This window comes from Calliphora vicina, chromosome 1 (assembly GCF_958450345.1).
Source record: "Calliphora vicina chromosome 1, idCalVici1.1, whole genome shotgun sequence".
Lineage (NCBI taxonomy): Eukaryota > Metazoa > Arthropoda > Insecta > Diptera > Calliphoridae > Calliphora > Calliphora vicina.
The window spans coordinates 122,711,197-122,726,820 of NC_088780.1; the positions used below are offsets into that span (position 1 = coordinate 122,711,197).

Genomic DNA, 15,624 nt, shown 5'->3' on the forward strand with positions numbered 1-15,624 from the left:
ATCATTTTTTAATTTGTATTTTGTTATTAATTAAAACATTTTCCACCATAAATGGCTCTCTATTATGATTTTCTTATTAATTTTTTGTTTAATTTAAAAAAAACCATAAAGTTTAATTAAAAGCGAAAAAAGCTAACTAGTTGTTTGTTTAATTATAGTTTCGTGTATATAATTTGATTGTTTTGCTTTAATTTATAATTGTTGTCTTAATTTTGAAATTTCTGCTTGACCGTATTAGAATTTTTGTTTAAACTTTTAATATAAATGCTATAAATATGTTTACTGGCTTATAAGATATTTCGAATTTACGAAATTTCAAATAATTTACAATGCGGTTTCTAAAGCTGGCATATTAGATATAGAAGCTGCTGTGGCCGCTGCTGTTGCTGCTGCTACTGGGGCAGTGGTTGTAGTTGAGATTGAGGCCGACACCGTTGCTAACATGGGCGAAACCTGGGGTGAATTGCGCAAAGGTGACATGGGACCTGTTACATATTTATTGCTGTCGGCTTTGGAACGCGTAAAACTTGATCGCAATTCACCGCGCATAAAATTATTCTCTTCGGTTTGCAAGAAAATGTTGCGTTTTAAATTTAAACTGTCCGTATCGACGAGACTTTCATGGGAAGCGTTTTTGTCCTGGGAAGATGGTGTGGAAGAATTTGTGGAGGTGTTTAAAGAAGAATTGCCAGAATGATCTTCTTCGCTGTTGGCCTCTGGTATGGTAGTGGACATGATGTCTGTGCGTTGCACCGAATTCGAACGCCAATTGTTGGCTGGCGATGATTTCATTTTGGGCACAAACGTCTTGGAAGGTGAACCAAATTGTCCTTGTCTTAGCATTCTACGATTGGCAAATGTTTTTGGCGAACCACTTAGATCTAATAATTTCATGCTAGAATTCAATTGTGTGGCAGACGACGAACCATTTGTATTGCTGTTGCTGCTGCTGCTTTGTGGGTTGCTGGCGGCCGTTTTAGTGGGCGACTGTAGGCCGTTATTGGTTTTCTTTAACAATTCCACGGCTGATATTTTTTTGGGCACAGTGCTAGTCTTGACCGATTTGGCCAACAGTAATCTTTTAAAGTCCATTAGACTGGTCTTACTTTGGCCAATGCGATCGGCACAAGTATTCAAACGATCGGGAGAGTTATCATCCCAATTGCGTAGACGCTGCTTGGCTGGTATATTATCAGCCGGTAATTGAGAATCACTATTAGCTCCTGCTCTACTCAGAGGAGTAGAGCACAAAAATGCCGTACGATTGCGTTGTACTACGGGCGAGAGACTTGATGTGGTATTAAGCGAGCTAGATGAAGTAGCTTTATTAATTATGACATGTTGCTGATGTTGTTGTTCTTGCAACTGTTGCTGCTGCTGTTGGGCACGAGCCAATCTTTCGGACCGTTTAATGGGTGTAGCATACAAATCATCACGACTTGTTACCGATTGTGGCTGTGGCTTAACCGGCCTACGATTTTGCAAAGTCCAATAAACTGGTGTATTACGTGGAAAGCCCGTATTGTCCAAGGGCTTTTGACTTAGAGTCTCATAATAAGAATCCACTTCATCATTAGTTTTATATAAATGTTGATAGCCTAGTTAAGAAAAAAAAACAGAAAAATGCAAATAAGTTAAAAAATTCTGAAAATTTTTAATAAGTATGCAATTTTTTTTTCAAATTTACAACAAAACCCTTAAACCTTTTTAAAACAAATTCTGATTAGTTTTAGTTTTAGTACAGGAAATTTCATATTCATGGTGCAGTTAAACAAATTCAAATTAAAACTAATTCTACTACAATTATCTATTAAACAAAGGGGAACTGCAAAAAACATATTTGTTTAAATACAATAACTGAATATGTATTCATACATACAATACATACATACATAAATACATTCCGTAACCATTTTACATTTAAACAACAATAATTACATTTAAAACATACATACATACATATTCATACATTTAGTAGTACATAAAGGCAAAATAGTTTACATACATACAATATTGTATAGAAAATTGAGGTCATACTACGAGTATATTTGATATTTTCTATGTTTATATTCTTTATTTCATACTACTTACCTGTTGAAGTCCTTGTTCGGGGTTTGTATGACAATAGTTGTGGGTGGGTTTATGAATGAATAGTAGGAATTGTAATATTGTAATAATAATAATAATGCCAATGATGAAAACAACAATGATATATTGTTGTTGTGTTTTCCCTACACATATGTGGGAGTTGAGTATTTAGTCCTATTTAAATAGTTGTTTCTTTTATTTACATCCGTTACATTTTTGCATTCATTTGAAAAAATAAATGTTAACAAAAAATAGTTTTTCTAATGTAAATGACATCCTACATCATGTAATCTGACAGGTGACATAGAACGTAATGTGTATTAAAATAAAAAAAAATATGTAAAAACATGTCTCAACTAGCATTTAATTTGTTTAAATACAATTATTGCACTTTTTCTTGCCCTTTAATAGAAATATATGTATGTACATACATATATAAACTTTTTTGCAGGTTTTTTATAATAAATTCAAATTCTGAAATGATTGTTAAACTATAATACTCGACAGCTAAACACAAATATGGCATAAATGTTAAAACCGTTTTAAAATCTGCAGAAGTTGAGCTCCTAATTGAATACAATTTTTTAGTTTAATATTTAAGGATGTTTACAGAATTATGCAATTAATTAATTCAAAATTTTCTGTTGTCAGTAGTTCTTAACCTACCTAAAATACATATGGGGGATTTCATGTCAAGTGAACCATTTTTAAAATCGATTTGCACCAAGGTTAGACCTATTGGATAGTAATTCAGATACAATTTTTCAACAAGATCGGTCAAGAACTCTCTGAGTTATAGGGGGTAAAAATTTTAAATTTTAGCCAAACATGTGTTTTTCTCATCTTAGCAAAATGTGTCCCAAATAGTTTAGTTATAGCTATTTCTTCAATCTTTCGAAAAACTTTTTTTTTAAAATGAGCCCTTTTTTCTTAAAAGAAAGCTGACATATTTTCCTTGAAGACCTATTTGCTCGCTTAATGGGATGCGAGTTCTATATCTATTAAAATAAATCTTTTGTAACTCAAAACAAGATATTTTTGACTTTTTTTTGCAAAAACTTTGTTGACATTTTTTTTCATTTAATTTTTTGTCTCTTCCTTGAAGACATTTTTAGTCGCTTAGTGGGATGGATGCGAGTGGGATATCTATCAAAATAAATATTTTGTAACTCAAAACATAACATTTATGAATTTTTTTTTGCAAAATCTACCTTTTTTTTCAAAATGATTTTTTTTTCCAAAATGGGCCCTTTTTTAAAATTTTTTTGCTAAAAAGAAAGCTTGGGTCTATTCCTTTATGAGCTTTTTGGTCTCGTAGTGGGATTCGAGTGGGATATATATCAAAATAAATATTTTAACTCTAAAAGTCCTATAACTCTGAGAGTTCTTGACCGATCTTGTTGAAAAATTGTATCTGAATACTATCCAATAGCTCTAACCTTGGTGCAAATCATTCGATTTTAAAAATTGGTTCACTTGACATGAAATCCTCCATATTTAAGTTTTTTTTTTAATACCGCATTAAAATTGGAAAAGCATTAAATATTTCATAAAATATATGGAAAATGGAAGTGAAAATATCTCTAAAACTAACAGTAGGATTTTAAAATCATAGCAAAGATTTGTAATCAACGTGTAAAAATTATATAAAAAAGATGTTTTGTACGAAGCTCTTCTCAAAAATTAATTTTCATTTTGTATGGTTGGGTTGGATAGGGAGAAATTTGAGTTAATTTATTTATAAACTAAATGAATTTTCAGTAATATTAAGATATTATAGAAAATATGTAACAATGAGCAACCAAACTGGTTGGGTTCCTACTGTGAGTGACAATACAATGGACACATTTTCTGAAAACTTGACCTTTTACCAAATAAATACGTATGTATATTTCCAAGATAAATAAAAATGTAGTAGGTTTTACATAATATGTAGTAAATTCCAGCGTTTTCAATCAAATTATCCCAGTTTACTTTGAAACTCAGTCATCACGCAACTTATAGACGAGTGTTTTATCGGAAAATTGTGTTTAGCGATGAGGCTAAAAAATTGCCACATATGGAGTGAGACTAATCTACAACAGACCGTACCATTACATCTAGAAAAATGCACCGTTTTGTACGGTTTACACGCTGGTGGCGTCATAGGACCTTATTTTTTTTTCAAAAATGAAGCCGTAGCTTACTTTGCGGTCAGTAGAGATCGTTATCACACAATAATCAATGATTTTTTGTTTGAATGATGCGTATTTTGCTGTTGCAAGAGTTAGGTTTTTGACAATTTTTTCACGTCTATATAGAAAAGTTTCCATTGTATTGCCAAACACAGTATCTGAAAATTTTGAAAACTTCTTTAGATATTAGATATCCAAATAAGTAAACTATTTTAGTGATAAGTTGAACATTTTTGAAATAAATAAAGACTGAATTAATTTTGCACTATTCCAGACCAGTTTTACAGATTTTAATAAGAATAATAAATTGGACAGACAATATAAATATGTTAATGTTTCCTGTAAATATTGACAAAAAAAGCCTTGCTTTCTTGTCTAGTATTCGAATAGAGCTATAGTTTTTTTTAAATTAAGGAGATTTTCTGACAACCCTGGATATGATGACAACAACACTTCTTAGGTCTCATCTGCAGGCGAATTCTTTCTTAATTTAAATATGTAAAAGCAATCTTCTTCTTTAATATACAATTTTAAAATGAATACCTAAATATATGTTGTATGTGTATTATGTACAAAATGTGCAGAAAATTTCATAAATGACTGTATTAACACCAATATAAAGAACCAAAAAAACAAAACAGGGTGTGTAAATTGTGCCCCAAAATAAATGAAAGATGTGTAATAATGACAACGAACAATGGCAAATTGTGATCCAGTGAAATTTCCAATGATTAAAAAACACCCAACAAAAATGCATGTATTTTAGTTTTTATTTAACAAAAAAGTTTTTCTTTTGAATGAATGTGCATTGTGCATTTTTATGCTATTCAAATGATAAATGGATAAACAAAACATTAACATTAATTTAAATAATTTATAAAGAGAGAAAAACAAATGACAAAAAGTTGATTTAAAACGAATATTTATGTTAAAAATGGAATGTATTGATGAGTAAATTAATAAGGCACAGCAACTGTAATTGACTTCGGTTCGAAGGATGGTAGTTAATCCAAAATGTGATATTCAGAAATATGATTAAAAACGATTTCATTGTTTGCGCTAAATATTGTAAACTGTAATTGAAAGTAAAGTTTTCGGAAGACTACACCATTTCCAATTGTATTTCAGAAAATTCCAATTGAATTTCAGAAAATTTCCAATTATATTTCAGAATTTTCTAATTGAATTTCAGAATTTTCCATTTATATTTCAGAAATTTCTAATTGTATTTCAGAATTTTTAATTTATAATTAAAATATTTCTAATTGTATTTCAGAATTTTCCAATTGTATTTCAGAAATTTCCATTTGTATTTCAGAAAATTCTAATAGCAATACCAATGGAAATTTCTGAAATACAAATAGAAATTTCTGAAAAACAATTGGAAAATTCTGAAATACAATTGGAAATTTCTGAAATACAATTAGAAATTTCTAATATATAAATGGACAATTCTGAAATATAATTGGAAATTTCTGAAATTCAATTGAATTAGAAATTTCTGAAATACAATTGGAAATGGTGCAGATACAGCCATTGTTTTAATAGTTTTTCTTAAACAATATAAACTAATTAGTTAATATTTAAAAAAAAAATTTTTAGAAATCAGTTTCGAATAAAGTCTCGAATTACTGCATTCGATATATTAAATCAAAAAACAATTTCGATATCGAAATTGAAATACAATGTACTAAATTATAATCTCAAATATAAAAATAATGATAAATTTAACACGATATTGAATGCTGTAATTTGGTCCCCGATCTTTTGTAGAAAAATCACCATCAGATTTAAGAATTTAGTTTAATTTTGATTTCAAATGTATTTTTTGTGTTAATTTACTATTAAAAATAAATCATAAATCATAATATACCAAATAGTTCAAAGGGCCATATTTAGAGTAAGGAAGTTTCTGGCTTGAAGAACCAAAATTTAGTTTAGACTAAAAAAATAATAATTTCGAATTACTCCGTCATTCAATTCGTAAGGAAATCCTTTAAAAGTGCAATGTATTTTGAAAGAATAGGAATTACTTAGTAACACCCTAGATGGAGATCACCACTAACTTTGAAACTTAATAATAGTGAAACACTGCACCAAAGCAAGACGAGCGATCAAAACGGCAATATTTGGCATCGATGCTTTACCACAAAGCATACAGAGGTTACACGAGACAGACAAATATTTGTTTCAGACATACCATTTGTCAATATTTTATATCAATTACAGTTGTGTGCCTTTAGCAAATTCTTAATAACTAGCTAAAAAAGTAAATAATTTAAAAATACAAACAATTTTTAATATTAATAATATAAAATAATAGGGGGTGGTTAATAAAACAAGGTAATTTTAAATTATAAACAAATAAAATTGTAACAGAACAGGGTTATTATTATTAATACAATTAAATATATATAAAACCAAGAAACTTAAAAAAAGGAGCAGTTACTAATTTATGTTGTTCATTTTTCAATTATTTACTACCATATTAACAAACAAAATACTGAAAAAGCTTAAAACAAACAAAAAATCAAGCAGTTATTAATAAAAAAATGAAAAGAAAAAACATCTACTACTACGTTCACACCCATAAAAAAAATGAACAAATAATAGAAGCTTTTTGCACTTTCATTCAATTAACTTATTAATTAAACTGTAAACAAATCATACCAATCAATTAAACGGGGTAATTGATTTAATAAAGCAATTTAATGCTGTTAACAATATAGGGAACATGATTAATTTAAAAAAAAAACATAAGTAAAATGTAGAATGTGGTGGGTGAATAAAATTAGTGACTGCTTCTTTTTGTACATTTAAAATTAATTTAATTTTTGTTTAATTAAGAGGCAAGAACATTTTGTACATTTAAATATGTATTGTTATAAAAAATATAGTAATAAGAAAAGACGTTATGGCAAAGTTACATGTTATTTAAAAACAATTAATCATTAAACAGAGATTGAATAGTGAAAAATAAACTTTGTAACAAAATGTTTATATAAAAACATTCAAATAATTTTTGAATGTTTTTTATATAAAATTTTTTATTTAAAAATTGTTTTCCGTTCATCTTTCTAAATTAGAGATTTAGTTACTTTAGTAGTACAGTATAGTGATTTATTATTTTTTATTTTGTTTAGTAACAAAACCTATTTTAAATCCTCTAGGTTAAACAAACCAACTTCATCTCTGGTTTTTTTATTAAAGACAGTTTAACTAGTAATTTCAATAATTTAATCTTAAGTTTTACTAACACTAGCTTAGTAAAACTGTTCTTAAACTTGCCTTGTTAGTCTTTTCTTATTTAAAATAAAGAATTTTAAATTATTAAAAAAAATATTTGTTCTTTTGTGCAAAAAACTTTACAAGTGTCTTTTTTTATAACTATGTATTATTAATTCATTTTTGTGTGTGGCCAATTTGTTAAAGGTTAATTTATGTAATTAAATTTAAAATAAAACGTATACTTTAGATAAAATAAAACTTAATTTATGTTAATTATTTTAAAAATATTCTTAAACAACTAAATTATTAATAAAAAAACAGGATTTGGAGTTAATTACAACACAATGCATATTGAACAAATAATTTGTATTAGTTACAAAAAAAAATGTTTATTTTTCCATTTTTTTTTAATAAAATATTAAAAAATCAAAAAAAACTTTGAATAAAACTAACATCTAGCATAAATTATGAAGCTGCAAATAAATTTGAAAACCATTTACTTTAGGTTTAATATTATATATTCATTGAAAATTTATTTATAAATCAAATCTTACAATTTCTTCTAAATTTCTCGCTGAAGATATATATTTGATTTTACATTAGTTTTGTAAAAGCAAACAATATAATGAATTGTGTCTACTGGACGTAAGTTATGTTGAATGGGAGTGAGTTCCATTAATATTATCCTATTCAAAACAAAATTAAACAGCTGGCATAACTTTATTGAAAATTTTTTCTAATACATTGCCTATTTTTTCAAACTTTAACTTGTACCTAAAGATTTTTGTTTGCTGCTGCCAATACATATATGCAGACATAATGCGGTAGAAATATTTTTTTTTTTTACTCGTGTTTACTTTTTCAAATGTTCATACATAATATTAGTATAGTATGTGAGGAAACGTAATCAACTAATAAAGTTGGGGAAAAAAACATGAAATGCATTTTAAAAGGCCTTTTTTTGTGAAAGTTTGAAGACCACTAAAGGATCAATGACAACGAGCATGAGGCAGGCAGGCTTTTAAAATAAAAAAAAAACTTTGCCAATAACAAATTAGCTACATAGAAATAATCTTAAATTAGTTTTTTTGTAAAATTGCCTGATGATGCTTCATTTTAAAGATATTTAGCAAAATGTGGAAAAAAAGAACACGTCTTGAGGAAATGCTTAAATAAATTGCTAAAGTAGTCATTTATTTAGTAGTTTCGTTGTTGCGTTTTACTTATTTTTTGTTCAATTTCAATTTGCTGATGAAGTTTAAAATAATACTTGACAATATGAAGGGTTTTTAAAACCAACCATATGAGGAGACGTATGGATTAAGTGTTTTGTGTTTTTTTTTAGTCTTCTTTCAATTCCATCATATGTACATGCAATATAAGTGCCTGTGTAGACGGCTGTAAAAATGTTTAAATATTCCAGTAACAGGTGCTAAAATCCTGTAATAGGCTGTCAAATATTATAAATTCAACAAAAAGTTTTAGAAATTCATAATTCGTTAAAAAACCTTACAATGTAAACATAACATTGTTGAAACCCAATAACAATTTTTACTGGAATTCAAGTTGAAAGCAAGTGTAATTCAAGCCTTGAATTATAGTCAAGCAATTGAGTTTGTATTACATTTAATTTCAATAGCATTCTCCAGCAAAAAGTGCTTGAATTTTTGGGGCTTTAGCTTTGAATAAATATGTATTTATTTATTTTCACAATAAAATGTGATAATTACATTATACCACCTATATGAATTTAGAAGAGCCACTTAAAATCAAATAAATATTTGCTGAAAATAGCGGTTTGATTTATTTTTTTTTTGTATAGTATTTTAACAATTAATTTAAACGTTGCCTTTAAAAGTAGTTTCAATATCATTTAGTCATAAACAAATGGTTAATTTTCGTTTATTTCACTTCAATTATTTTAAACAATTTCCCAAATAGTTCAGAAACTAAAAAATCCCCACCTAATTCAAAAATTTTACATCATTATTAAAGTTTTTTTTATTTAATTATTTAGGAAAACACTTTAATATACTTTCTAAGAAATTGTATAGTAGTTTAGAAGCTATAAAAATTTCTCAATTCAATTCTAAAAATTTACATCATTATTGAAAAAAAAACAGTTACAAACAGAGTTGCATTCCAAATGCATTTTTCTTTCTAGCCGTTTAACAAGTTATCGATGTTTAACAACTGTCATGTTCAATATCATGATAGTTTTTTGTTGTTATTGTCATCAACATTTTATATACTATACATCTAAGCTTATATATATATAAATATGTATATCTATACATACATATTTATAAACAACAAATATATACAATACTATGTACATTAGGGAGGTTTTCATTGAGTCTTTTTTAATTCAAAGCAGTAAAGTGATAATATGGAAATTATATAAAAATGCAAAGGTGAAACTTTTAACAAAATCTTATCTACGTTAACCGGAGCCGATTCTAAAGTTCAAACATAAGATTTCTATGGGAACAATTGGACTTTTTAGATTTTTGGAAAAATATTGATATTAAATATTGCTAAACTCATTTAATTATATAAAACACAGAAATGTACCCCCGAACCTTATGTATATCAGATCACCTAATGCAGAAAATTCATGAAAAATAGCACTCGTTTTAAGAAATGTTTTAATGAAACACTATTTTTACTGTTATGAAATTAGAGTATCCAAAACCGAAAACCGGTCAACCGGTTTTTTCATCTTTGTAAACTCCACCGGTTTCGGTTTTTTTTTAACTTTTCGATTTTTTGACAAACCGGTTTTAATGAAATATATTTTCTAAAGCTCAATCAAACATATTTATAAAAACTTTGATACAATTTTTAAAATTATTGATTTATTTTATAGAAAATTATAGCATTTTACAATATTTCGTTAAAGATATAAAATAATTGCATAAAGATAGAGCTTTAAAAATTCAAAAATGTTAAATTAAAATTTAATATAAACCGGTTAACCGGTTTTTTTGAAGACAAAAACCGAAACCGTTTAACCGTTTTTTTAAAAGATAATAATAAAAACCGGAAACCGGTTTTTCAAATTTGCCGGTTTTTTGGAACTAAAAAGTTTTATTAACATTAGCCATTCAAAAAGTTATATCACTATGATTACAATTGATCATAAAAGGATTACAATTTAAACTAATCATTCCCGAAAACCAATTGTGTATTTTGCAAACATTTTCTCAATCTCTGGTTATTTTTTATCGTGATGATATACTAACCCCCATTTTCTCAATCTCTGGTTATTTTTTATCGTGACGATAAACTGACAGTTCTCATACAAAAAAAATGTTAATTGGAGGTTTATCGTTACGAAAAACGATAACCAGATATTGAGAAAATGGGGGTTATAGTTCACATACAACAATATTATACTAATTGAAAGTATATCATGACGAAAAACTATAACCAGATATTGAGATAATGTGGCTAAAAGGTTAATTTCTATTAAAATTTAATCTTAAGGGAATATTTTTCTGAAGTTCAATACAAATCTGCCAATTAATTTTATATCGTATTATTTTCACGAAAATTCTCAAATATTTCATAACTTAACCTTTGACCCTGCAAATGAAAGTCTTTGACTTGACCAAATTTGTAAAGGAATTGTCAAAATTTCAACGTTTCCGTTTAATATCATGATAGTGTCACAGTATAAAAACCTCAAAACTTGAAAAAAAAACCATAATATCGTAAGTATTGTAATATAAAGATGGCGGAAAAATAAGGTGTGAATGTTGACAATTAAAATTAAAGTTTATTTTGTCTCCAATGTCTCCAAATTTTTGTCCTGAGTTGAGTATTTGGTGAGCTGGATCAAAGGATAAAAGAGTCATTATTGAAGGCAACATACGAAATATTGATATCATATGAAAGGTATTTGAGAAGTGCTTTCAATGCTGTATCGGATATTTTCGTGTAAATTTAAAAATATTCGAACGTTTGTAATTTTTAATTTTTTAAATTTTGATATGGAGTTATTTAAATTAATACACCACACCATAAACCGTATAAGTTCTCAGAAACGATTTTTTAAAATTTTAGAAATTCAATTTAGTTTGAAATTTATTTGAATTTTTCGAAATCTCAATCTAATTGTAAACTATACATTCAATATAATCTCATTATAGATATCAAAATAAAAGTAATTTTACAAGCTTTACATTGGTATATAACACTTTATAATTTCATTGGGTTATAAAATAAAAATTTCAATTTAACTAAAATACTTGCAAAATTTCATACAAGAAAAAAGGTTTCGAAAAATTCAAATAAAATTTATATCGTATTATTTTACACTAATTATTTTAAATAATTATATTTAAAAAAAACTTAAAATATTCGCAAAAAAACTACAAAAGTTTTGAAAATTTTTGGACTTAAATGATAATTTCAGATATGGCATTTTGAGAATGATTTAAGCTTATATTTTCGTTGGAAAAATCCGCAACTAATTTTGGTGCCGCCCTAATGTATTGTATATAGATTGATATTCTTTTTGAATATATAGTGTACATGACATTCGATTATATTGTTCAGAGTAGTGTTGTATCATAGCAAGTATGTAGTGCCTTATAACAAGACAATGGATATCAAGTGTAATGGTTTTTAAAAATGTTGATTTTTGTTATTCAAAATAAAAATGAAAAATATTTTTCAATAGTCAATTGTTGCAATGATATGAAAATTGTTTACGAGTATACAATATGTATAGAATTTATGTATTGTGGCTATTGTTAATATGCTAAATATCCATTATTACATACTAGACATTTACATAAAATATATGTATGTATAGGAGTAGATATTACGTTAACACTAAGGAGGTACACATAACAGGATCTTTAGATTTTTCGGAATACTCTTAAAGTATTGAAATTTCAGAAACGGATGCATCTCTATCGTTACACTTCTAATTAAAATTTTAACAATTATCTATTAAAATGGAAAAGGAATAGTAATATATTTATATCGTAAGTAATAGTTATCCATGGAGTTGGTCGACAAAGAGAATAAAGCATTTACAATATATTTTTTTGAAATTGGATGCATTTTTGAAAAATTTTTAAATTTTCATAATAATTTTAAGACTCATATGACACATAATATCTCGTTTATCTGAATATATGATAAACTTTAAACTTTTGTTTATAATATCAAAAGGAAGATCAATTTCTACATCATTCATTCCTCAAATTGACCTTTGGACATACGATTTCGATCATATTCGGTAAACACCTACTCTTTGGAGTAATTTTGACATTGCCATTTTTATTTCTTCTAATTTCGGAAAACTCTTGATTTTATTCGCGATTTAAATTTTTGGGAAAAAATTTCCAAAAAAATTAACTTTGAAGCTGATGTCAGATTTGATTGAGAATCATTTGAAAAATAATTATATCCTATTTGGACTACATAAATAAATGCATTCATGATGCAAAAGCAATTTTCAGATGAAGTTTTGGAATTGGATTTTAAAGGGTATGTGTCAAAATCGGTGTATTTTCTGTGTGTTATTTGAAGGAATTGTTGATATTTAATTTCTTTCGCTACTATATTTAGACGTGTTTTGAAAAGCTATGATATTTAATATATCAAGTAGTAGATAGATCAATTTTGATATATTTCTATTTAAAGTTATTACACAAAATATGCATCACCCTACTACTGTATTTGACAAAGTGCTTTTTAAACAGAAAAAAATCATTTATCTATTATAAATGTTCATGTATTATAGGGGAAAAAAAGGTCAAGTTTAAAATTAATGTACTTATGCATACAATTTACATAAGTGGATAATAAAATTGAGAGATGGTCCACTTCATATTGATTAATAAAACTCTCATATAAAAAACAAAACAAAAAAGATTATAAAGTGACAATTATGTATAAAAAGATTTGCATGATAATCATTACTTTTTACCACAATTCAGAAAAATGTTTGATAGCAAAGCAAGTTCATTGAACGTTAGGGACATTAAGTTGTAAGGGTAGCAAAATAAAAAACAAGTTACATTGTTTTAATGTAACAAAAGCATTAAAACAATGAACTTTGTTAAAATGAAATCGATAAGATATAAGTTAAATTGTAGGGAATACTATTATAGCACGGTTAGACTTGCAGGCATTTATTTAAGCAAAATGTGTTAAGTCTTATTTTTTTAAATGTGTTATGAAATAAATACAAGTTATCATTTGTTTTCATTGCAACACTGCATTTGTATATATGATAATGGAATGCAACTCTGTTCTATTGCATTACACTAAATTTGAATTAAGTTTTTTACCAAAATAGTTAAGCTTCTCTTTTTAGAAATTAATTTCAAAATGTTTACACTAAATAAGTGTAATAGAAGTAAATCCGTGTTTTCAATTTACGTTTAATGACTAATTTAGCATATTAATTTTGCATATTACATTCTACTACAATATTTTATATGAAATTCTAAATTTACCCGGTTTTTTTCTTCTTGCTTGCTATTTATTTCAGCTTATCCTACATTTTTATTACTAATTAGACTCCTGGTAAAGGAGTTTTGCTAACTACCAACAAACACTTAAGTATGTAGTGAGTAGCTGCTGTGTCACAACATTTCCTTAACCCTGACTAACACTTACTATAAATAAATTATTTAAATTTTGTCTAGTATCTACTTTTATGTAAGTATGCCTTTCAAAACACCTTCTTTGTTTAACATAGATACCAACCTATTCGTATTACTATATAGACACAATGAAGGGAATTTATGCTAAATAAAAAAAAGCTCTAAAGTAGCAGGCAGCAATGCCACAATATTTTTCCATTGCTCACAAAATAAGTTAAAAACCAAATTGTACCTTTAAGCTGTTTTATATTTTAATTGTATGTACTCAACAACTTGGTGTAAACTCTTCTTATGTGTGTTTTTGGTTTTTTTTTTTGTCAAACAAACTTGAGTTGATTTTATGAAATGATAATTTTATTTTACACCATTTCCATTGAAACATATGAAAGTGTTGGCCTGTCAAGGAAGTGAAATTTTTTTCAAACAATCATGAATGGAATTTCGAAATTGTTTAACCACTTATATGTCCTTCATAGCAACAAATATGCATAAATTCTATTCTACACCATTTCCTTAAAACACACCTCAAATCTTTATTTGAAATAAGCTTAAGAATTTAGTTTTCTACATTTGTAAATTAAAATCAAATCTGCCACTTATTTCAGATATTTTTAAATAAACTAAAGCTCCTAAACTAACTAATAAATACTTCAAAATTCCCCATTTTTTGCCACCCTTTTACCATATCTCGGTAACCTCAAACTTTTGCAAAATTCTCTTTCGACTATCGTCGATTGGTCGGATTATTTTCAATGGTTTCATCATTACCGCCTCTATAAAGGACTTGTGATATTTTATTTGCGGTATAGCTGGTGAAATTAAACTGTCTAATTCAGACTCTGAATCGGAATCATCTTTGTCCGCTTTTTTTCCATTGAGATTTGAAGCATTCTCAGTTAAATTAGGCGATAAAATGGAAGGAGAATCATCGAAATTTTCCAAAGATTTATTACGCAAATACGATGAATCCATGGAAATGGTGGACAACGAGAATTCATCGACTAAACGCTCAAAAGATTTGGCAATTTTCCTAGACGCCGGTTGATTGCCAGACGTAGGAGTTGCAGCAGTATTTTGGGGCGTTGAGGTTAGGTGGGGTTGTGGAGTTGTATCGTCAAACACATTATGCAACATATGTTTAACCTTTGTTCGAGGCAGTGATTGGAAATGATGTGGACTTGGTGTAGTAGCCACTAGAGTAGTGGGGGAATCATTGTAGACATTATGATTTTCTTTGTTCATTTCTAATTTCAATTCATCGTTTGCCAGTCTATAGCTGTTGTTACGCTTCAAAGGCATATGTTTGTTGGAGAGTGAGGGGGAGTGAGGTGAGGGTGGTGGGGGCATGGTGGTTGTTAGCGTCTTTAAATGCGTTTTTGCATTGTTTGGGGAGTTTAGTATTTTGTCGTTAGTCGTTGCTTGTTTTAGAATCGTTTTTGGGTCATCGTTATATTGAATCGATTTTTCTGTGTTGTGTGGAGTTGTTGTTGTTGTTATTGTTGTAA

The 15,624-nt window shown here is 27.5% G+C and overlaps 1 protein-coding gene across 1 annotated transcript in view; it reads right to left on the bottom strand.

Moving 5' to 3' along the window:
* Nucleotides 1-185: 185 nt before the first annotated feature.
* gukh (GUK-holder) overlaps nt 186-15,624 on the bottom strand; it is a 150,129-nt gene continuing 134,690 nt past the window's right edge. Inside the window, exon 6 of the mRNA XM_065515700.1 lies at nt 186-1,598. Within this exon, the coding sequence (XP_065371772.1) occupies nt 325-1,598 (1,274 nt within the window). The 3' untranslated portion in view covers nt 186-324. The remainder of the gene's footprint in view (nt 1,599-15,624) is intronic.